Source organism: Muscardinus avellanarius, assembly GCF_963383645.1.
Source record: "Muscardinus avellanarius genome assembly, chromosome: 16".
NCBI lineage: Eukaryota > Metazoa > Chordata > Mammalia > Rodentia > Gliridae > Muscardinus > Muscardinus avellanarius.
In genome coordinates, this window is record NC_137802.1 from 48,170,310 (window position 1) to 48,193,784 (window position 23,475).

Here is a 23,475-nt window from a genome sequence, read left to right on the forward strand (position 1 = left end):
GTACATGTTATGTAATAGTTGTACTGCCTTGTTTGTGGAATAATGACAAGAAAACTGTCTATAGTGTTTAGTATAGACACAATTTAAAATATATATATATATTTTTATGCGGGTCTGGGGATGGAACCCAGGAATGTTCGACCTTCAAGCTACACTCTCTGCTGCCCTAATTTTTATTCTTTATTTTGAAACTGGGTCTCACAGAGTTGCAGAGGGCCTCACTAGCTGAGGCTGTCTGCGAACCGCAATCCTCCAGTCTCAGCCTCCCGAATGCTGGGATTACAAGCGTGCGCCACCACGCCCGGCCTCAAAAATATTTTCGATCCATGGTCAGTCAAGTCCATAGATGTGGAGCCTGTGGACATGGAGGATGCCTGAGTTTGAATTTCCTGTCCTGCCCATGGGGCTTGTGGTACCTAGAAAGAACATGAGCTTTGAAGCAGACAGACTGAGTTCCTGCCCAGCCACATTATCCAGCATATGCTTGGGCTCCCTGGGCCCCCCTGAGCCTCCCTTAAGGGTGGTTGTGTGAAGGTGGTGGTGTGAGGGTGGAGTGCAAGCGCTGTCCAGGCAGGACTGACGACACTGCTGACCCGTCCTAATCACCCCCGTGGGGTCTGTTCAGGTTCTAGGTATTTAGAACCCACTCTCGCCCTCCTGGGGTTCATGACAGCAGAGAAAGCACGTTGCCAATGGTGATGAGTGCGGACTCATCAAGTGGCTGTGGGCCTCAGCAGGGTAGGCTGCAGCGAGGACAGGAGGTGTCCAAAGGCTGAGATATGAAGTGTGTACACATGTGCAGAGCAGGGAGGGAGACGGGCCGTCTGGGGTTCGTCACCTTGCAGAGGGCTGGGGGACAGGCGGGAGGGTGTGCTGGGCACCAGGATGGTGGGTGGCTGCCAAGTGCGTGGGACCTGGACTCCGGTTCAGGGCTTAGGGGGTGGAGTGGGAGGTGTGATGGGAGGGACAGCGCCATTGCTGTTGTCCCGGTGAGCAAAGGCCCATGGACTGAGGTCCCGCCATAGGCCCATGGAAGAGGACCTTTCAGAGAGATTCTAGGGGAGGGTGGCACGGGCTTGCTGATGGTCCGGAGGTACAGAGGGAGGAGGTAGAGGCAGTGTGGTTCTGACTGCTTGGCTTGGGCTTTGGGAGAGGTCGAGGATGATGGGACCGTCCCCTGAGCCACAGGGCACTAGAGGAGCGGGTTTGGGGAATGGAAGCCAGTGGGTTCTGTTGGGGCCATGGGAGTCGGAGATAAGAGATACCCTGACAGAGATGTCCTGGGACAGAGGCTCTGAGGGTGTGGCACTCTGAGAGTCAGGTGTACACAGGTGTCTGCGGAGCTGGGTGCGGGGAGGAGGTGAAGGACCCAGCCGAGCCTCAAGAGGAAGTAGGTGGCTGTGGGGCCAGCAAGATGGCAGTCTTGTTGACACTCGGCCACAGCTCTGGGTGACCCCTGGCAGCCCGACTTCAGCTTCCCCAGGGAGGGCCAGGAGCTGGCCACTCGCTGCTCACGCAGCCCCTGCTGGCCCAGACCCGGGATCACTCATCCCCTTGGTGCTGCGGCCCAGAAGGGGGCCCTTGAGTCAGCCAGGCCCTTGGTCTGTCCGGGGTCTTGTTTGCTGGCCTGATGTCATCTACTCCAGCAGTTCCAGGCCCCCTCACAGCCCCTCCCCAGCCTCCTTCAGAGACCACTGACTGCCAGCCAGGCAAAGGCAGAGACGCATGTGTGACCCGCCTCTGCAGCCTCAGAGCTTTACCAGCCGGGGACCTGATGCCAGGGATGGGCTGGACTCCATCTGCTTCAGTCAGGGGAGGGTCTTGGTACCACTGGAGGAGCAGTCTAATGGCTTCACTGTTGGGACGCCACCTCCGCTCTGCCCTGGCCAGCAGTGCGTGCCCGTGGGTGGGGCTCGCAGGCTGTGCCCACAGGGTGTGTGTGGTCTCACGGGATGTGCAGCCGCTGTCCTCAGGACGCTCCAAGGCTCATGAATCCATTTACTCAGTGGATACGGGTGAGCATATGCCTTGCTCAGGTCCTGGGCTCCAGGACAGGCCCCCAGGAGCTCGCCCTTTCCTGGAGAGATGGATGACCCGGATGAGCTGAGGTTGCAGTAGGCGCTTGGGGGAAGTAATGGGGGTGATACGGTGGTCCAGGGAAGTCCCACCGAGGAGGTGATGTGGGTCCTCGGAGCTGGAGGGCAAGGAGGAGGCAGCCATGTGTGGAAGAAAGAGAAGGGGCCCCAGGGAGGAGCAGCCAGTGCAGAGGCCCCAGGACGGGCGGACTGTTATCATCAGAGGCCCCGCGGCTGGACAGTGAGAAAGAGGGAGAAGGTGGGTTGAGAGGGGGAAGGCCCGGCCTGGGAGGCCTTCAGACTGGATCCAGGGCGATGGGCTCTCCAGAGAGGGTGCTGCGCAGGGGAGACACAGCTCTCCTTTGCCCTCGGAAACCACCTTGCCTCTCCCTGCTGGCTGGAGAGCAGCTGCCCGGGCCAGTGGCCTGGGGTGGCCTGTGCTCTTGCTTCACAGGAGGTGCTGATGGGGACAAGGTAGTTGCTGGGTATGGTGGTGGTTGCCTGTAATCCAGCATTCGGGAGGCTCAGGCAGGAGGATTGCTGGAGCCCAGGAGTTGAAGGCCAGCCAGTGCCTTCTCAAAAACAGAAAGGTGGCCGGGCGTGATGGCACACGCTTGTAATGCCAGTACTTGGGAGGCTGAGACGGGAGGATTACATAAGTTCAAAGCCAGCCTCGGCTACTTACTGAGGTTCTCAGTAACAGTGAGACCCTGTTTCCAGCTAAAGAATAAAAAATAGGTCTGGGAGTGTGGCTCAGAGGTAGAATGCCCTTGGGTTCCATACCCAGTATGGCAAAAAAAAAAAAAAAAAAAAAAAACCAGAAAGGTGAAGCTAGGTGATATTTTGGAAGCAGGACAGTTGTGACTTCCTGTTGAGCTAGCTGTGCAGAGGAGGAGGCAGGGAACGCCCAGGCTTCTGGGCAGCTGGTGCATCTCCTGGGCTGGGAGAGAAGGAGGTGGGGTGGGGATGGGGTGTGAGTGTGAGGGTCACGTGCCCCACAGTGGCAGTAGCCAGTGGAGCACCTGTAGGACATTGGGTGGAGGCTCAGAACCCAGCTGGGCCTGATGGCTGGCCAGGGCTGAACATTCTGAAATCCCTAACAGCAGACAGACTGGGTCTAAAGCAGAGCATGATGTCCCTGTGGGAGGCTTGCAGCGAGAGCAGAGCCTAGAGGACAGCTCTGGAGCCTCTGTCTCTCTCTCAGGGCGGGTCTCTTACCCTCTGCAGAGGTTTGGAGCAGAGCTAGTGCTTTGTTTTGGGGGCGCCCAGGGAGTGGTGGGATGCCCAGCCTCCACCTGCTAGGTGCCACGGCATGCCAGGCCCACAGTCTCCAGACATGTGTCCCCAGGAGGCGATTTGCTCTGGCTGAGAACTACAGGTGTGGAGGATGTGGGAGGGAAGTGGAGGAGCCCAGGAAAGTACCAGTGGAATTAGGAAGGACCAGGGGATGTAGGATCCAGATGCCCAGAGAGGCCTTGAGAGGGAAGGGCTGGCTGGCTGGCCGTTTCGGGCCCCCGAGAGATTAGCAAAGGCTGGAAGCAGAACTGGCCCTGGCCACATGGTGTCCTGGGTGACTCTGAGAGCAGCTTCTGGTCAGGGGACACTGGGTGGAGTCTTGGGTGAGAGGCAGAGAAGTGGGGAGAAGCCAGGGGCAGTGGCACACACCTGTAACCCCAGTACTTGGGAGAGCGAAGCAGGAGGATCACAGGTTTGAGGCCTGCCTCAGCAACTTAGCGAGACCCTGTCTCAAAAGAAAAAATAAAATAGGGCTAGGGGTGTAGCTCAGAGGTAGAGCGCCCCTGCGTTAAACCCCAGGACCACACAGAAAAAAGAGGGGAGAGTAGATCCCCAGAGTGTGGGTTGCTCCAGACCGGTTTTGCTGTGAAGGGTGACCTGTACTCTCCGGGTGCGGACCAGGAATAGTTTGGCAGGAATTTTGAGGGTGGCGCTGGGGAGGAGCATAGAGTGGGCGGGGTTTGAGTCGTCTTGGGGGTTGAGAGTGATGGATGGGACGGGGGCAGGTGGGGCCGAGCGCTTGTAGGTGGCTGCGGGTGGGGTGAGCGCCGGCGCCTGTGGGGGCGGGCTGGACCTCCATCTCCACTGTTGTCCACGGCCTGCTGCTTCTCGGTCCCTCCAGCTCGGGGCCGGGGGCAGGCCTGGCTCTCACCGCTGCCCATCTCTTCCCCCACCCCGTGTCTCCCTGCAGAAAGCGGGCAGTGGCCTGCGCCAGTGGAAGCGGGTGTACGCCGCGCTGCGGGCGCGCTCGCTCTCGCTGAGCAAGGAGCGGCGGGAGCCCGGGCCGGCGGCGGCGGGGGCTGCGGCGGCCGGCGCAGGTGAGGACGAGGCGGCGCCCGTCTGCATCGGCTCCTGCCTGGTGGACATCTCCTACAGCGAGACCAAAAGGAGGCACGTGTTCCGGCTGACCACCGCTGACTTCTGTGAATATCTCTTTCAGGCTGAGGACCGAGATGACATGCTGGGCTGGATCAGAGCGATCCGTGAGAACAGCAGAGTCGAGGGCGAGGTGAGGCCCTGCGCCCGGCCAGGCGGCAGGCAGCGCAGGCAGGGCCGCCTCTCAGCTGTGTGACCCCGGGCTGGCAGGAGCGCCCCCTTGGGGTTTCGGTGTGCACCAGGCAGCTCGGAGGCAGTGACGGGCAGGGGCTAAGTGCAGTGATGACAGTAATTACTGTTCTGTTGGGACCCCCCCCCCCCAGCTGGCGCAGAGAGGTCAGCTCCAGGCCAATGGCAGCCTCTCGCAGGCGGCGGAGGCGGGGTCTCCACGGAGTACTCTGCAGGCCTGGCTTGTCTGCCAGGGGATGTACGCATTAGTCGCAGATGGGCAGGGTTGGACTAGCACCGTGGCAGGGATTTGGAGAGAGTTGAAAAAGTGAGTTCCTGTCCTGGGCAGCTATAGCTGCACTCCAGGATGAGGCCGAATCTCCATCCCCTTCCCCCCTGGGCCAGAGGCTTCCGGACACACCTGCGCAGTCAGGTGGGCTCCTGGGCTTGGAGGCTAGACTCCACCAAGATAACAGTGTCCGTGAGGCTTGGACCAGGTGGGAGAGGGGACTGATGCAGAGAGCTGTGCCTGCCCAGCCCTGCCCTCCCCAGGAAAGCACCTTCCTTCCCTGCAGCAGGGGAGGCACATGGAATCAGGGCCTCCCGCTCTGGAGGCCTGGTCGTGCTGTCCCAAGGCTGAGTCACCTTCGTTACTGCAGTGGCTGGCTCTCATGAAGTGCCCCCTCTGTGCCCTCCTGGCCTGCAGTGGATGCACAGTTCTGCCCCTCAGCCCCGAGCTTGCCTGGTCAGTCGCTACCCTCTGTGTCCTTTGCTGAGACGACCGAGGCTCAGAGAAGATGCGTAGTGTACCCAGGGTCACACAGCTGATGGGTGGGCGCCCGGGAGTCCAGCCCTGGCCGCTCTCACTCCAGGGTCTGTGCTGTCCACCTGGAGCTGGAGGACAGGGGAGGCGAGGCAGAGGCAGGGCCAGGATGAGCCCTGAGTGGCGGCTGTGGGCACTGACCTGGGCTCCTTCTCCTCCTCTTGTTCCAGGACCCCGGCTGTGCCAACCAAGCTCTGATCAGCAAGAAGCTTAATGATTATCGCAAAGTGAGGTGAGGCCCGGCCCTCAGGGGGGGGGGTCCCCGCTGTGGGGCGGGGCCCGGAGCCAGGCTGTTCTCTTGGCCTGCCTTGGCTGGGGCTGGGGCAGCTAGGGCCAGGCTCCTGGCCAGCGTGGAGGACTACCTCCGGTGGACGGGAGGTCCCAGGGCGGGGGCCAGGGCAGGCGGCATGCTGGGACACCCCAGGTGAAGACTTCTCCTTTCCCCTTTCCCCTCACAGCCATAGCTCTGGTCCCAAAGCCGATTCCTCCCCCAAAGGCTCTCGGGGCCTGGGGGGCCTCAAGTCTGAATTCCTCAAGCAGAGTGCAGCACGTGGCTTCAGGACCCAGGACCAGCCCGCAGGGGGCAAGGGTAGGCAGGTGGCTGCCGAGGCGGGGTGGAGCGTGTGTGTGTCATTTGTGGGCTGCACAGGGTGTGTGTGCGTGCACACGCACCTGCAGAGGTGTATTGGGCTCTGTGTCCTCCGTGTGTTTGTGCCTGAGAGGGTCCAGGGGCTCTCAGGGTTTCAGGGCTAAACATGCTTGGATCCTGGTTCTCCTCCATAATGGCCCTGCTGGCTGGCGCTCCTGTCTCTGCTGTGTCTCTCTGGGACAAGAGACTCGCTCTTTCTGAAAACGGCCCTGTCCACGCTTTTGTTTGTTGGAAAGTTCTTCCTTTGGTCGGACCAGAATCTGTGTTTCAGGCTTGCTCCTCGCAGTTTGGCCCTTGAGGCCGCACAGCAGTCCCTCTATGGCCCTGAGCCCTGTCCCTCTCCTGTGTGGTGTGAGCACCCTCATCCCTTTGGTGCCCCCTGCCCCCTCTCTTGTACTAGGGATTAAACCCAGGGTCATTCTACCTCTGAGCTAGATGTTCAGCCCTATTTTATTTATTTATTTATTTATTTATTTATTTATTTACAGTACTGGGGCTGAAACCCAGGGACATTCTACCTCTGAGCTATACCCCCAGCCCTAGTTTTTATTCTTTATTTGAAAATAAGGTCTCACTGAGTTACAAAGGACCTCACTAGGTAGCTGAGGAGGCTGGCCGAGAACCGCGATCCTCCTGTCTCACTCCCAATGCTGGGATTACAAACGTGCACCACCATGCCCAGCCTATTTTATTTTAAAATAGGGTCTCGCTAAGTAAGTTGTTGAGGGTCTCACTAAATTGCTGAGATTAGCCTCAGAGCTACAATCTTCCTGTCTCCACCTCCCAAGCCCTGGGATTAGAGGTGTGCGCCACTGTACTTGGCCAGGTCTTCTCTCTTGTGATGTCATTTCCCATTCCCCTAGCATCCTGGTTGCTTTTCTGATGGTGTCCCCATGTCCCAACGTGTGTGAACGTGGCGACGAGGGCCTCTGACCCTCCTGGGCTCCCTCAGCTCACCCTGGCTCTCTCTGCCTCGCCCTCCAGATGACACTGCTGCCGCCCCCAAGACCCCCTGGGGCATCAACATCATCAAGAAGAACAAGAAGGTCACCCCGAGGGCATTTGGGGTCCGGCTGGAGGACTGCCAGCCAGCGACCGAGAACCAGGTGGGTCCCTGCTGTGCTCCGTGTGGGGCAGGAGGAGACCGAGGCACCGAGGGCCAGAGCTACAGGGACCGCAGACCAGCACTGTACAGACACAGCTTGGGGACAACCCAGAGAGGGGAGCCCTCTCCCTCAGCCTTCCAGGAGGGCCCAGCCCCACTTCTCAGACCATGCCAAGGCGCTGGTGTTAATTCTGACCTTGGAGACAGCGAGGAATTTTGTGGCCTCCTGGACCCCTGGCGGCAGCTCTGGGTCTTGTGCTGTCCCCATCTTAGCCTCCCCCATCCACTGGCCACATCTGCCCTAACTCCTCTGCGCTGCCTGTGTCCCCAGCGTGTGCCCCTGATTGTGGCTGCCTGCTGTCGCATCGTGGAGGCACGGGGGCTGGAGTCCACAGGCATTTACCGGGTGCCTGGCAACAACGCGGTGGTGTCCAGCCTACAGGAGCAGCTCAACCGGGGGCCCAGCGACATCAACCTGCAAGATGAGGTGGGCAGGGCCAGGGCTCTGCGGGAGGACTGAGGTCTCTGGTGGTATGCGTCATGCCCTTTGTGTGCTGGCATGGGGCAAGAGGGCCGGGTGGCACTGGGGAGCTGCCCAGGCAGCCGGCTCTGGGGAATCTCCCAAGGCTAAAGCCACACAGACTGGCCATCCTGGCCTGGGGCTCTGGTGCACAGGCTCTGGACAGCAGCTTGGTCTGAGCCTTTAGAATGAGCAGGGCTCCCTAAAAGCCAGTGAGAGCCACGTAAGGGCTTTCCAGCAGAGGGACGGCCTGGTCACCATGTAAACTCAACGTTTGCAAGAAGTTAACTTTCTGGGTAAAGGGTCAGCTAAGTAAATATTTTAGGCTCTGGTTTTCTTTGTCACGCGACCTCTCCCTCTTCTCCTTCCTCTTCTTACTCTTTGCAGTCCTTTAATAGTGTAAAAAACATAGTTCAAGGGCCACGGACACGCCAAGTGCTTGGCTGGGTTTCCCGTTTGGACGGTAGTTTGCAGATCCCTGGCTTAGAGGAACACTCAGTGTTTCCAGGATGCCGTGTTAGGCGTCTGCACCTGAGGTGGAGAAGAGACTATCAGAGGAGATGGGATCAATTTGGGACAGGCGCTGACGACCACACTTAAGAGTTTGAGGAGGACATGGTGGCGCACGCTTGTAATCCAAATACTTGGGAGGCTGAGACAAGAGGATCACAGGTTCGCAGACAGCCTCAGCTACTTAGGGAGGCCCTCTGCAACTTAGCAAGTCCTTGTTTCAAAATAAAGAATAAAAAAGGCTGGGCATTGGTGGCACGCGCTTGTAATCCCAGTGCTTGGGAAGCTGAGACAGGAGGATCTCGCAGGTTCTAAACCAGCCTCAGCTACTTAGGCTCTCAGCAACTTAGTGAGACCCTGTGTCCAAATAAAGTATAAAATAAGTCTGAGAGTATAGCCTGGAGGTAGAAAAGCCCCTGGTTCTACCCCAGTACCACACAATAAATAAATAAATAAATAAATAAATAAATAAATAAATAAAAGAAGGAAAAAAAGTAGGAGTTTGTAAACTGGGTGTGGTGGCACATGCTTGTAATCCTGTGCTTGGGAGGCTGAGACAGGAGGATCGAACAGGTTCGAAGCCAGCCTCAGCTACTTAGTGAGGCTCTCAGCAACTTAGTGAGACCCTGTTTCCAAATAAAATATAAAATAGGTCTGGGAGTATAACCCAGAGGTAGAAAGCCTCTGGGTTCCACCTCCAGTACCACCAAAAAAAAAAAAAAAAAAAAAAAAAGGAGTTTGTAATCTAAGCATTTGGGAGGCTGAGACAGGAGGATCGAGGTTTGCAGACAGCCTCAGCTACTTAGGGAGGCCCTTTGGAACTCAGTGAGACCCTGTTTCATAATAAAGAATAAAAAATAGGGAGCTGGGCATGGTGGGGCACACTTGTAATCCTAGCATTTGGGAGGCTGAGATAGGAGGATCACAGTTCGAGGCCAGCCTCAGCTACTCAGTGAGGCCCTTTGCAACTCAGTGAGACCCTATTTCAAAATAAAGAATAGGCCGGGCATGGTGGTGCATGCTTGTAATCCCCACACTTGGGAGGCAGAGACAGGAGGATCGCATAAGTTCGAAGCCAGCCATGCTGGCTTAAGAGACCCTGTTTCCAAATTAAAAAAAAAAAAAAAAAAAAAAATATATATATATATATATATAGATAGATAGATAGATAGATAGATAGATATAGTGTAGCCCGGAGGCAGAAGGGCTTCCAGGAACCCCAGTACCAACAACAACAAAAAAAGAATAGAAAATAGGCCTGGGACCCGGGCATGGTGGCGCACACTTGAAATCCCTGTGCTTGGAAGGCTGAGACAGGAGGATCACACTGGTTCGAAGCCAGCCTCAGCTACTTAGTGAGGCTCTCAACAACTTAATGAGACCCTGTTTCCAAATAAAATATAAAATAGGTCTGGGAGTATAGCCTGGAGGTGGAAAGCCTCTGGGTTCCACCCCTAGTACCACCAAAAAAAAAAAAAAAAAAAGGGCTGAGAGTGTAGCTCGGAGTTAGAATGCCCCTGGGTTCCATCTCCAGACCCACAAAAAAATAAAGTTTGAGCCAGGTGTGGTGGGGTGCACACCTGTAACCTAGTAGTGGGAGGTGGAGACAGGAGGTTCACAGGCTCAAGGCCAGCCCCAGCAGTTTAGCGAGGCCCTCAGCAACTTAGTGAGACCCTGTTTCAAAATTTAAAAAAAGATTCTTAGATTGTAGCTCAGAGGTAGAAGGCCCCTGGATTTAATTCCCAGTAGCACGTACACACACCAAGTTTGTAACAGGGCCAGCGCTTCTCAAATGGTGTTTCCCAGAGTCCTGGGATCGCTGGGTCTGTAGAAGGCTAAGGCACATCAGGAGCCCCATGCCTGCTAGCACTACAGCCATCCTGCTTTGCTCTGCCTGTCACAGTGGGTTTTCATGAACAATTTTATTTGATAAAACAGGCTCTGAGGAGCCAGGCATGGTGGTGCACACTTATAATCCTAGCGCTTGGGAGGCTACGACAGGATTGTAGCCAGCCTCAGCAACTTATCGAGGCCCTCCATGACTTAGTGAGACCCTGTTTAAAAAAAAAAATAAAAAAGGTCTGGGGGTATAGCTCAGAGGTAGAATGCCCCTGGTTTCAGTCCTTTGTGCCACACACACATACACACTAAGAGGTTCTGATGAAAAACATTCTTATAGAAACCACCTGCCGGGCGTGGCGCACGCTTGTAATCCCCATGCTTGGGAGGCGGAGACAGGAGGATCGCGCACGTTCGAAGCCAGCCGCGCTGGTTTAAGAGACCCTGTTTCCAAATAAAAATATAAAAATAGGTCTGGGAGTGTAGCCCGGAGGTACCACCAAAAACAACAAAAAAGAAGAGACCATGAATCTGGCCAGGGGCGTCCCATGAGTCATACACTGTGCAGCCTCCTGGGCTGTATAGAGTCTTCCTGGCCCTGCAGAAGGGAGTGAAGACCAGGATGTGTGACACTGTGGACAAGAGAATAGGAGATCTGTTATGTAGACCCACAGTGTGTGGGCAGAGGGAGAGGCAGCTCAGAGCTGGTTCTCCCAGGGGTGCGCTACCACTGAGATACACCACAGCCTTTATTTATTTATTTATTTATTTATTTATTTATTTATTTATTTTGCAGTACAGGGCATGAAACCCAGGGGCATTCTACCTCCAAGCTACACCCCCAGCCCTATTTATTTTATTGTTTTCAATTTTATTTTTAATGGTACTGGGGATGGAATCCGGGGGCATTCTACCTCTGAGCTCCCCACCATCCCTATTTTTTACTTTTAATTTTGAAACAGGGTCTCACTGAGTTGCAGAGGGCCTCACTAAGTAGCTGAGATTGTGAACCGCGATCCTCAGTCTCTCAAATGCTGGGATTACAAGTGTGCACCACCACGCCCAGCTAGCCCTTTTTTATTTCTTTTGAGACAGAGTCTAAGGCGCCCAGGCTGGACTTGGCTTTGCAGCCCTCCTGCCTCAGCCTTCTGAGTGGCTGGGATTACAGGCTGGTATGCCGTGCCCGGCCAGAGGCCATGTCTTTGGAAAGCACACAGGAAGGGACAGGTGGAGAGGAGGGCAGTCCAGGTGGGGGCGATGGCACTTTCCACATGACAGAGAGTGGATGCACGTTCTGGCTTGGAGATGTGGAGGGTGAGGCCGGGTCTGTGACAGCCTCCCTGAGGCCTTTGAACTCCATCCAGCAGACAGTGGGGAGCCCTCCATGGCTCTTCAGCTGGGGAGGCATGACCGAGAGAGGGCCGTGTGAAGGAAGGTCATGCTTCAGCTTATGCCTGGTGGAAACAAATTCGGGAGGCGTGGAGCTGGAGGAGACGGGGATGGGAGAAGCTCGGGGTGTTGGAAGCACTATGGCTCTGGCGCCTCCGTGGTCCCGGGCGATGGGAAGGAGGTCTAGGGTTGGCTGCAAGAGCAGGAGAAAGGATGGCTGGCAACACCCAAAGCGTGAGCAGGGCCTGGGATACGGACCCTGGCAGAACTGAGGCATAGGGTAGCTCTAGGAGAGTTTGAAGAGAGGATGTATCGGGTGGTGGCCCCACGGGGTTTGGGGTGACAGTAAGTCACCTACATGGGGTGATGGTATCATCGGGCTGGACTGAGCTGACTGGGAGTGGCCTAGGATCACATTGGGGCTCAGAGCCAGTAACTGGAAGAGGGTGGACAGCAGGAACCCAGGACCAGCCCCGAGGAGGGCAGGAGGAGAGGGAGGAGAGGGAGGAGTCCAGAGGGGCAGCCAGGCCTTGGGAGACGGGGAGGGCCTGGACCCTGGGCTGGGGGGGGGGAGTAACAAAGGCACGAGGTGGGCAGGAGCTGCGCTGGGTCTAGGTGGTGTGCAGGCATGGGGAGTGAGCGGGGCAGAGCTGGCGGCACTGGCCCAAGCCCTGTCGGGCGTTGTTTGTGGGATTATCTAGAATTAAGCTGTGGATCTGTTGTAATGGGGATGTTGATTGTTGAACCGGGTCTCTGTTGAGTGTGGTGAGCAGGACTCAGCCCAGCGAGCTTGACTTTGAGGCAGCGCGGTGTGATGGCGCCCCCTTGTGGACAGAAGAGGCAACCACTTGGCTGTTCATTCTAGTCAATTACCAGGGTTTCTCTGCCTTGGCACAATTGATATTTTGGACAGAATAAGTGTGTGTGTGTGTGTGTGTGTGTGTGTGTGTGTGTGTGTGTGTGTGTGTGTGTGTTGGGGGTTTCCCTCACATTGGAGGGGATTTATCAGCATTGCTGGCCTTTCCTCACTGAATGTGAGTGGCACCCCCAGTGTGAAAACCGAAATGTCTCCAGATGCATAGCCCAATGTCCCGAGGCGGGAGAAATCACCTCCCACTTAGGTCATTTAAGTAGCAGGCTCCCTGCACCAGCGGGGGGTTAGGAGTGCAGCGAGGACTCAGGAGACAGGCCTGCCCCTCGCAGGGCAGACAGACACACACGGGAGAACAAAAGCATAAAAGGGGGGGGGGAGCGCTGTGGGAGAAACAAAGTCTTGGCAGGGGTGATGGTGGCTGCTTTGGCTGTGGCGCCTGGCAGGATGAGGAGGCAGATGTGTGAAGGGCAGGGAGGGGAGTTCTAGTGGAGGGACCTGCGGGGGCAAAGGGCCTGAGGCAGGAAGGTGCCCGCAAGGGCTGCTGTGCCTGGCTACCCAGCTTGGGTAGGGAGGGTGTCTGTGGATGATGGCGGTGGGCGGGGAGCTCTGGGAGGTGGGAATGAGCTGGGTACTTGCAAGTCTGGAGGTGGAGAGGGCAGTTGCGTGGCCCAAAGAAGGACCTTGGTACTTTCTCTGATGGGCATGTGTGGGAGTCCCCCAGGCTGCTGAAGCGGGGGCACTGGGCCAGGTGTGTGTGTTCTGCACTGGCATGGCAGCCTGGCACCTGGCGTGTCCTGGGCCTGCGGGCATGGGCTTGGGCACCTGGGCTGGGCCTGCCTGGCCTGACGTCTCTGCCCCTCCCCAGCGCTGGCAAGACCTCAACGTGATCAGCAGCCTGCTCAAGTCCTTCTTCCGAAAGCTGCCTGAGCCTCTCTTCACCGATGGTGAGTAGGAGGCGGGGGTGGGAGGGACGCAGCACGCGGCACCGTGACCGCTTTCTTATTCGAGTCGTCAATTTCAGATTTTAGGTTACACACACACACACACACACACACACACACACACACACGAAGCACATGAACAGCCAGGTGTGGTGGTGCACACCTGTAATCCCAGTACTTGGGAGTCAGAGACAGGAGAATCTCAGGTTTGCGGCCAGCCTCAGCAATTTAGTGAGGACCTCTGCAATTTAGTGAGACCCTGTTTCAAAAACAAAAGAAAGAAAAGAAGGAAGGAAGGAAGGAAGAAAGAGTTGGACATGGTGGCATTGGCTTGTAATCCCAGTCCTTGGGAGGCTGAGACAGGAGGATCGCACAGGTTCGAAGCCAGCCGCGCACACTGGCTTAGGAGACCCTGTTTCCAAATAAAAATGTAAAAATAGCTTTAGGAGTATAGCCCGGAGGCAGAAGGGCTTCCAGGAACCCCAGTACCACCACCACCAAAAAAAAAAAAAAAAAAAAAAAAAAAAAATTAAATAAAGAATAAAATAGAACTGGGCGTGGTGGCGCACACTTGTAATCTTAGTACTTGAGAGGCTGAGACAGGAGCATCGCAGGTTCGAAGCCAGCCTCAGCAACGTAGTAAGGCCCTTTGCAACTTAGCGAGACCCCGTTTCCAAATAAGTAAAATTGAGCTGGGGGTAGAATTTGGAGGTAGAATGCCTCTGGGTTCAATTCCCATTACTAAAAGAACAAAAATAAATAAAATTGAATAAAGGAAGCCAGGCGTGGTGGCGCACGCCTGTAATCCCCGTGCTTGGGAGGCTGAGACAGGAGCATCGCAGGTTCGCAGCCAGCCTCAGCTACTTAGTGAGACCCTGTTTCCAAATAAAGAATAAAAAAATAGGGCTGGGGTACTTCTGGGTTCAATCCCCTGTACCACAAAAAAAAAAAAAAAGAAAGAAAGAAAAGAAAAGAAAAGAAAGAGAAAAAAAAAGGGCTGCAGAGATCCTTGTCTTTCTTGAACTGCTCTCCCCAGAGGCCCCTGACACTCTCTGAGCCTTCGCTGTATCAAGCACGCCCTGAGGTAAGTTCTGTCTCGCTCCTTTCAGTGAGGAAGCGGAGACTCAGAGAGGTAAAGTGATTTGTGCAGGATCGCACAGGCCGGAGTGGCAGGGCCGGGCCTCTGCCCCAGGCATCCAGCTCCAGAGCTCAGCCCTTATTAACAATTTACTGTTTCCTCCCTGACCCTCTTGTGCGCATGAGAAAGACCCCTGTGTCAACGCGGGTTTGGAATTAAACCAGTTCAGTGGTAAGCTGGAAAATGGTTAACGTCTGGCTTTCCGGGGGGGAAAAGCCCTCATTTGTAGCTCTTTTCCCCCCTGTGGTACTAAGAATGGAACCCAGAGGCATTCTACTTATGAATTACTCACCCGGATCGATTTTCTTATTTGGAAACAGGGTCTCGCTAGGTTGATGAGAGTCTCACTTGCTGAGGCTGTTCTCGAACCTGCGACCGACCTGTCTCAGCCTCCCACATACCAGGATCACAAGTGTGCGCCACCGCTCCCGGAAGCATTTTTCAGTTTCCATGGCGTAAATGCTCCCATGGCGGCTTCTTTTAGGCTTTGAGGGTGCCAGCACGGTGGCACTGACGCGGAATTGGCATGCAGTGCACACGGTCCCCTCGAGCAGCGTGAGCACCACAGCGCATCATGGGTTAAGTTGTTCTAACAAAAGCAGGTGTAATTTGAGACGCACATGTCACTACACAGAGCCTCATTTATCTATTTATTTGTTTGTTTGTTTATTGTGTGTGGTATTGGGAATTGAACCCAGGAGTATTCTACTTCAGAGTTACATGCCCAGCTCTTTACTTTTTGGTTTAAAACATGATCTTAAGCCGGGCGTGGCGGTACATGCCTGTAATCCCAGTTCTTAGGAGTCTGAGACAGGACGATCACAGGTTCAAGGACAGGCTCAGCACGTAGTAAGACCCTAGGTTAACCCTAGAAAAATGAAAATTAAAAAACCACAGCCGGGCGTGGTGGTGCACACTTGTAATCCCCGCGCTTGGGAGGCAGAGACAGGAGGATCGCGCAGGTTCGAAGCTAGCCGCGCGCGCTGGCTTAGGAGACCCTGTTTCCAAATAAAAATGTAAAAATAGGTTTGGGAGTGTAGCCCGGAGATAGAAGGGCTTCCAGGAACCCCAGTACCACAAAAAAAAAAAAAAAAAAAAAAAACCAGGCTTGGAGGAATAGCTCAGATGTAGAGTGCCCCTGGATTCAATCCCCAATACCAATAAATGAATAAATAAATAAATAAATAAATGAGGTAGAAGGTGAACACATGCTTGTAATCCTAGTACTTGGGAGGCTGAGCTAGAAGATTGTGGTTTTTGCCAGCCTCAGTAACATGAGGCCCTAAGAAACTTAGTGAGACCCTGTTTCAAAATAAACAGTAAAATATGACTAAGGGTGTAGCTCAGAGGTAGAACACCCCAGGGTTCAATCCCAGTACCACAAATAAATTAATTAAATAAAGCAGGGTTATGAGCCAGGCGTGGTGTAATCCCAGTACTACTTGGGAGTCTGAGACAGGAGGATTGCAGGTTCACTGTCAGTCTCAGCAACATGAGGCCCTCCTCGACTTGGACCCTATTTTAAAATAAAAAATGTAAGCCAGGCATGGTGGTTCATGCTTATAATCCCAGTACTTGTGAGGCTGAGACAGGAGGATCCCAGGTTTGAGGACAGCCTCGGCAAGTAGTGAGACTCTCATTGATGTAAGGAGGCCCTGTTTCAAAACAAAACTAAAGAGGGCTGGGAGTGTGGCTCGGAGGTAGATGCCCCGGGCTCACACATTAAAAGAAATTTAGCCGGGTGTTTTGGTGCCGCTTGTAATCCCAGAGCTTGGGAGGCTGAGACAGGAGGATCGCACAGGTTCAAAGCCAGCCTCAGCTACTTAGTGAGGCTCTCAGCAACTTAGTGAGACCCTGTTTCCAAATAAATTATAAAATAGGGCTGAGGTGTAGCCCGGAGGTAGAAACCCCCTGGGTCCCACCCCCAATACCACACACACACAAATTTTTTTCAAAATAAAATAGGAGCCAGGCGTGGTGGCGCACGCTTGTAATCCCAACATTCCAGAGGCGGAAACTGGAGGATTGTGGTTCACGGGCAGCCTCAGCTACTTAGGAAGGCCTTCGCAACTTAGTGAGAGCCTGTTTCAAAGTAAATAAAAAGATTAAACATAGGGCTGGGGGAGTAGCTTGGAGGTACAATGCCCCTGTATTTCATCCCCAGTACCACAAAAATAAATAAATAAAAATAGGACTGAAGGTGTAGCTCAAACATAGAATGTGCCACACTAAATAAATAAATAAAATAAAACGGTCATGTGCCACACTAAATAAATAAAATAAAACGGTCCTGTGAGGTTTCTGAGAGTCTCACTAAGTTGTTGAAGCTGGCCTCAAAGCTACAGTCCTGTCTCAGCTTCCCAAACAGTAGGATTTCAGGCATGTGCCCTTTTCCCATCTCTTTCTTTCCTTTATTTAGTTTTGTGGTATCTGGGATTGACCCCAGGGGCATTCTACCTTTGAGCTACATCCCCAGCTCTCTTATTTAGTTTTATTTTGAAACAGGGTCTCCCTAGTTGATGAGAGTCTCACTACTTGCCGAGGCTTTACTCAAACCTGGAACCCCTCCTGTCTCAGTTTCCCAGACACTGGGATTATAGGTATGTGCCACCACACCCAGCCACCTACCGCATAGCACCACATAGTCTGAATACCCCTAACTTCTCTCCTGATGGGTTTTTGTTGTGTGTGTGTGTGTGTGTGTGTGTGTGTGTGTGTGGTACTGGGAGTGGAACTCAGGGGCTTTCTACCTCTGGGCTATACTCCCAGACCTATTTTATATTTTATTTGGAAACAGGGTCTCACTAAGTTGCTGAGAGCCTAAGTAGCTGAGGCTGGCTTCGAACCTGCGCGATCCTCCTGTCTCTGCCTCCCAAGCGCGGGGATTACAAGCGTGTGCCACCACGCCCTCTATTTTTCATTTTTAATTTTGAAACAGGGTCTCACTAAGTTGCGGAGGGCCTAAGTAGCTGAGGCTGGCCACGAACCTGTGATCCTCCTGTCTCAGCCTCCCAAGTACTGGGATTATAATAGTGTACCACCACACCTGGCCAGTTTCTTTTTGTGTGTGTATGGTGCTGAGAATTTGGACCTGGGGCCTCACAATCACTAATATTTCAAACTTTTACTAATCAGTAGGGAAAATGGCATCTTATTTTTATTTTCATTTCTCTTATTGCTAGAGAAATTAGATTCATCTTTCTCACTTTTTTTTTTCAATACTGAACCAGGGGTCTCGACCATTGAGTTCCACCCCTGCCCTTTTTTTATTTTGAGACAGGATCTCACTAAGTTGCTGAGGCTGGCCTCGAACTTGCTTAAGCCTTCCAGATGCCTGGGGTGGCAGGTGTGTGCCGCTGCGCCCAACTTTTACAGCTCAGAGCACACTTCTTCCCACATGAGCACGCTTGGGCGCACACCTGAGCAGCTGAGGTGGGTTTGGCCACACGGGCACAAGGCCAGGCAGCCTCCAAACCAGGCCCGAGGACACAAGGCATTGCCCTCCTGGTGGGGCCCCCGCGGCTGGCCTGAAGCTGCACCTCACCTGGAGTGGCAAAGTGCCTGCCCCTCTCAGGAGCCTTCCCTCTGTTCTAGACAAATACAACGACTTCATTGAGGCCAATCGCATCGAGGACTCGCGGGAGCGCATGAAGACGCTGCGGAAGCTGGTGAGGAACGGGCGCCGCCGGGCAGGAGGCGGGGTGGGTGGAGGAGCACCCAGGCCAGGAGCCCATAGCCTCGCGTCGATTCCCCCACGTGGCCTTGGGAAAGCTCTTCTCCACCTGGGGCCTCAGTTTCCCCATCTGCGCCCAGGAAGGGGGTTAGAAGGTGGACTTCAGCCTTCCTGAGTTGTGGCAGTGGGGGCCTGTTTGGGGTGTAGCGGTGAGGGGGGGGTGGCAGAGAGGCCATCGCGGCTTGGTTTACTGACCTTCCCCTTGCCTGCCCAGATCCGAGACCTCCCAGGACACTACTATGAAACACTCAAATTCCTCGTGGGTCATCTCAAGACCATTGCTGACCACTCCGAGAAAAACAAGGTGGGCTGGGCCCCAGCATGGAGTCCGGGTGAGGGACGTGCAGGGCGTCCTGGGGTGCCCTTACTGCCCTCCTCCTCCGGCCAGCCCATCTCCGCTCCACCCACCTCAAAGCCACAGCTCCCCTCAGAGAGTCTCTGGGCGCCTGCAGGCCTTCAGAGGCAGGAGCCTCGGTCTGGGGTGTGGTGGGGTCTGGCTTCCGATCTAGCTCAAAGCCCTTGTGTTGCCTTTTCCTCATCAGACCTCTTCTGTCTATTGGTTCTGCAGTGGGAAAATGAGGGGAGCAGCAGGACTTTTCCTAGCTTAAAAAAACCCTTGCAAGCCGGGCGTGGGGCGCACACTTGTAATCCCAGAATTCGGGAGGCTGAAACCGGAGGATTTCCGTTCGTGGACAGCCTCAGCTACTTAGTGAGGCCCTCTGCAACTCAGTGAGACCCTGTTTCAACATTAAGAATAAAGCCGGGTGTGGTGCACGCTTGTAATCCCCGCACTTGGGAGGCGGAGACAGAAAGATCGCACAGGTTCAAAGCCAGCCGCGCTGGCTTAAGAGACCCTGTTTCCACATAAAATAGGCCTGGGAGTGTAGCCCGTGGGAGTGTAGCCAGAGGTAGAAGGGCTTCCAGGAACCCCAGTACCAACAAAACAAACAAACAAAAAAAGAAGGGCTGGGGAGGTAGAATACCCCTACATTCCATCCCTAATACTAAAAATAAAATAAAACAAAAACCTTTGCAGCCAGGTGTAGTGCACTAGGTGTAAATCTAGTACTTGGGAGGCTGAGACAGGAGGACTGCATGTTTGCAGCCAGCCTCAGCAACTCAGTGAGGCCCTCACAACCCAGTGAGACCCTGCTTCAGAAAACAAAAAACAAAACAAAACCCAAACTGGGCGTGTAATCCCTAATCCCAGTACTTGAGAGGTCCAGACAGGAAGATCTCAGGTTCCACAGCCAGCCTCAGCAATTTTGTGAGGCCCTCTGCAACATGGTGAGACCTTGTTTCAAAATAAAAAGTAAAATAGGACTGGGGGTATAACTCAGAGGTAGAATGCCCCAGGGTTCCATCCCCAGTAACACGCGTGCGCGCACACACACACACACACACACACACAATAATAGGGTTGGGTGTATAGCTCAGAAGTAGAAAGCCTCTAGATTCAATCCCCAGAGTCACGAAAGGAAAGAAAGGAAAGAAAGAAAGAAAGAAAGAAAGAAAGAAAGAAAGAAAGAAAGAAAGAAAGAAAGAAAATAGGGCCGGAGTATAGCTCAGAGGAAGAATGCTCCTGGGTTCAACCCCCAGTGCCATAAATAAATAATAAATACAAAACACTCTTGGAATCTCCAGCATGTCTCCCACTCCCAAGACCTCTGCTCCTGGCTCTAACTGCTCAGAATTGCCCATACAGGGGCACAGGTTGAGCGTCATGCGTGGCTGCTAGGCCTGGGGATAAATGGGCTGAAATCTGGCCTGTACGCCATTTCCTGCACTTCCATGCCCGTATAAGGAGAGGTACAAGCTGGGTATCATGGTGCATGCCTGTAATCCCAGTACTTGGGAGGCTGAGACAAGAGGATTGTAGATTCAAGGCCAGCCTTAGACATTTAGAGAGGGTCTCAGCGATTTAGTGAGACCCTGTTTCCAAATAAAAAATAAAATAGGGCTGGGGGTAGAATGTCCCTGGGTTGAATCCCCAGTACCACAAAAAGAGAAAAAACAGAAACAAGGAGAGAAAGGTCCAGCCCCAAGCTGGGGGCGGCTGAGGATGGGGTCAGGGATGGGGGGCTCAGGAGCCCGGTGCAATGGAGGACGTGGGGGGGGGGTTGCTGGGTCAGAGCTCAGAGTGCTCACCTGGGCCTGCTCCCCTCCCCTGCCCAGATGGAACCCCGGAACCTGGCCCTAGTCTTCGGGCCGACGCTGGTGAGGACGTCTGAGGACAACATGACCGACATGGTGACCCACATGCCTGACCGCTACAAGATTGTGGAGACTCTGATCCAGCACGTAGGTAGCTGCTCCGTGCCCGCGGCAGCCAGGACCAGGTCCTGGGCACCTTGCTCCTGCCCTCTGGCTGGGCGCTTGGGCGGCCGTGTCCTCAGCAACCACAGGCAGCATCAAAGCCAAACAGGAATGAGCCGTGGAATGCCTGTCCTTCCAGGACCCCACATCCAGAGCCTCCAGGATGCGGTGCCAGTGAGAGGCGGAGGGAGGGGAGCGGAGGAGGGTCTGCAGAGGTGTTGGGGCACCCCACACACAGGGCAGAGGCCCAGGTATCAAGAGAACGGGGCTCTGGGTCACTGTATCCATGGGTAGGGAGGAGGCAGGGCCCACACCAGGGCGGGCCCTGGAGCGCTGCTGTCTTGGTTCACATCCCTCCTTCTGGCTGGCTGGAGAAGCTCAGAGCCCCGGGTTCCTGCAGATTCTGCTATTATCGTCCATGAAGGGTGGAGAACCCAGTTTGGCCAGCAGAGGGGCCTGTAAGTGTCGGGCACTAGGTCCCTCCCAGCAGGAGAAATAAGATAGGTGGCTGGTCAGAGGAGGGGGAGCCAGAGTGCGCCCCCACCTCACAGTTTAGGACTTGTAACCCACCCCCACTTTACAGATGAAGAATTGGGCTCAGAGGCAGTGACTGCCCGAGGGCACGCTAGTCAGTGGCAGGGGCAGAATTTTAACCCAGGTCTGTCTGGCGGAGCCTGTGCCTCCCTCCTGGCCCACCAGGAGGGCAAGCGCCTGGTCCCTCCGCAGCCGGCTTTGGGGAGGGCAGCTGGCAGGATCGGGGGAGGGAGGCGGAGGGTGGCTTTTGGTGGGCTGGCTGGTCTTGCCTGCTTGCTCCCATCCTCCTCCACACAGGGATCAGCCAGGGAAAGAGCATCACCCCCCCCACCCCGCCCAGTGGCTGCAGGGGAGGCCGGGCCTGCTGGGCAGGGCCAGAGTGCCCACGAGTCCCTGGGAGAGTTTAGCTCCCAGTACAATGGGAGCCCCGAGTCTCCCACCAGGATGTGCTGTGGGGGCCACTGCTGGGGAAGAGAGGTGTCTGCTCCTGGAAGCCCTGGGGTCACTGAAGTCTTGGTGCAATAGCCTTCAGGGAGAAAGGAGCTACGAAGTGTGTCCCTTATCCCCCCCCCCAGACTCCCCTAGGGGCCCTCCCTGGGGAGGGGCAGGGGGAGCACATTTGTCTCAGTCTGTTATCTTCCTGCCTGAGCCTCCTTTTATTTTATGGGGATTGAACCTAGGGGAGTTCTACCTCTGAGCTATACCACCAGCCCTATTTTTTATTTTTTAATTTGGTGGTACTGGGGGTGGAACCCAGGGACTTTCTACCTCCGGGCCATACTCCCAGACCTATTTTATTTGGAAACAGGGTCACACTAAGTTGCTGAGAGCCTCACTAAGTAGCTGAGGCTGGCTTCGAACCTGTGTGATCCTCCTGTCTCAGCCTCCCAAGCACTGGGATTACAAGCGTGCGCCACCATGCCCTGCTTCGGCCTCTTGAGTAGTTGGGATTACAGGCATTTTTGTTTTTTGTGTTAGTTTGGATTTTTTTCATCTCCTGGGAATGGAACCCAGGGCGGATAGGCAAAGCCTCTACCACTGAGCTGCACGCCCAGCAAGTATGAGGTGTTTTGCATTATCCTCTCTCCTGTTATATACTTATTCATTTATTTAATGGTACTGGGGTTGAACCCAGGGGCATTCTACCTCTGAGCTACACCTTTAACCCTATTTTATTTTTATTTTGAAATAGAATCTCACTAGGTTGATGAGAGGCTCATTACTTGTTGAGGCTGTCCTTGAACCTGTGATCCTCCTGTCTCAGCCTCCCAAGTACTAGGATTCCAAGCATCCACAACTATGCCCAGCAGCTTATCCTGTTACTTCTGAGAACGCTCTTGGCTGCCAGCCCCTGAGGGAACCTCCTAATGCTGCTCTCCAGGCATTTTCCCTCTCTGGGCAGAGGGTGTGATTCTGCAGTTCAGGGTAGAGCCTGCTCTCCCCCATCCACTGACTGGCACTAGAGGGCGCTGCTGCTCCCCGCCCAGGACCATGTTTGGTGAAAAATAGAGGCAGACCATGGTGAGGCATGCCTATAATCCCAGTACTTGGGAGACTGAAACAGAAGGATCACAGGTTCAGTGACAGCCTCAGCAATGTGGTGAGACTCTCAACAACTTAGTGAGACCCCCCCAAAAAAGAAAAAGAGATCTGGGGTGTAGCTGGGAGGTAGAATGGTCCGAGTTCAATCCCCTGTATCACAAAAGAAACACACACACACGCACACGCGCACACACATGCGCGTGTGCGCACACACACACACACACGTAGAAGCTGCTCCCCAGAGCCTGTTCCTGTTGGTGTGAGCTCCCCCCACACTGGGTCCCACCTTTTCTGTCCTTGAGTGTTTCTTGTACTTTGTGCAGCCAGGTTGTAGGCGCCATCAGCCCGCTCTGAGCCCTCTGGAGCAGTCTGGCTTGCAGGCAGGAGGGCCGCTATGGGCCTGAGTGGGTCCTGGGGCCAGCAGGGTGAGGAGTACATGTCCTCAGCCTCTGACCACACTGACTCCATCCCTTCCTCTGTCTCCTCTGCAGTCAGACTGGTTCTTCAGTGACGACGAGGACAAGGGAGAGAGGGTAAGTGGCGTGAGGGCAGGTGGGCCCGAGTCCTGGGCGGGGAAGTACCCCAGCCTGGGTGCCCCAGTCAGTGGAGGAGGCACCGGCCTCCCCTCGGGAGCCTGCAGTCCTGGGCAAACAGTCCTTGCCCTCTGAGCGGCCCGTCTGATGGAGGAGACGAGGCCTTGAGGAAACCCAGCAGTAGCAAGGCGGTCACTGCCCTCCAGTCTAACAGGACGGACATGGACCTGCCTAATAGGGAGACTCAGTTCCTGCCTCAGCCGAGGAGCCTTCCCATCCCATCATATGCGGATGCATAAAACAGCCTGTGGGGCTGCATCGGAGCCCCCTCAGCGTGACTGCCTGCCGAGGGAGGCAGTCCTTGCCCAGGGGTGTCCCTGCCTTGATGGAAGAGG

The 23,475-nt window shown here is 54.8% G+C and overlaps 1 protein-coding gene across 1 annotated transcript in view; it reads left to right on the forward strand.

Moving 5' to 3' along the window:
- Positions 1 to 23,475, forward strand: part of ARHGAP23 (Rho GTPase activating protein 23) — a gene marked incomplete at both ends in the record, with an annotated part of 87,624 nt that overhangs the window by 51,517 nt on the left and 12,632 nt on the right. Inside the window, 10 exons of the mRNA XM_080714050.1 lie at positions 4,282 to 4,599; positions 5,628 to 5,689; positions 5,916 to 6,046; positions 7,091 to 7,212; positions 7,543 to 7,698; positions 13,209 to 13,287; positions 18,017 to 18,090; positions 18,370 to 18,459; positions 20,331 to 20,456; positions 23,039 to 23,080. Coding sequence (XP_080570176.1) covers positions 4,282 to 4,599; positions 5,628 to 5,689; positions 5,916 to 6,046; positions 7,091 to 7,212; positions 7,543 to 7,698; positions 13,209 to 13,287; positions 18,017 to 18,090; positions 18,370 to 18,459; positions 20,331 to 20,456; positions 23,039 to 23,080 — 1,200 coding nt within the window. The remainder of the gene's footprint in view (positions 1 to 4,281; positions 4,600 to 5,627; positions 5,690 to 5,915; positions 6,047 to 7,090; positions 7,213 to 7,542; positions 7,699 to 13,208; positions 13,288 to 18,016; positions 18,091 to 18,369; positions 18,460 to 20,330; positions 20,457 to 23,038; positions 23,081 to 23,475) is intronic.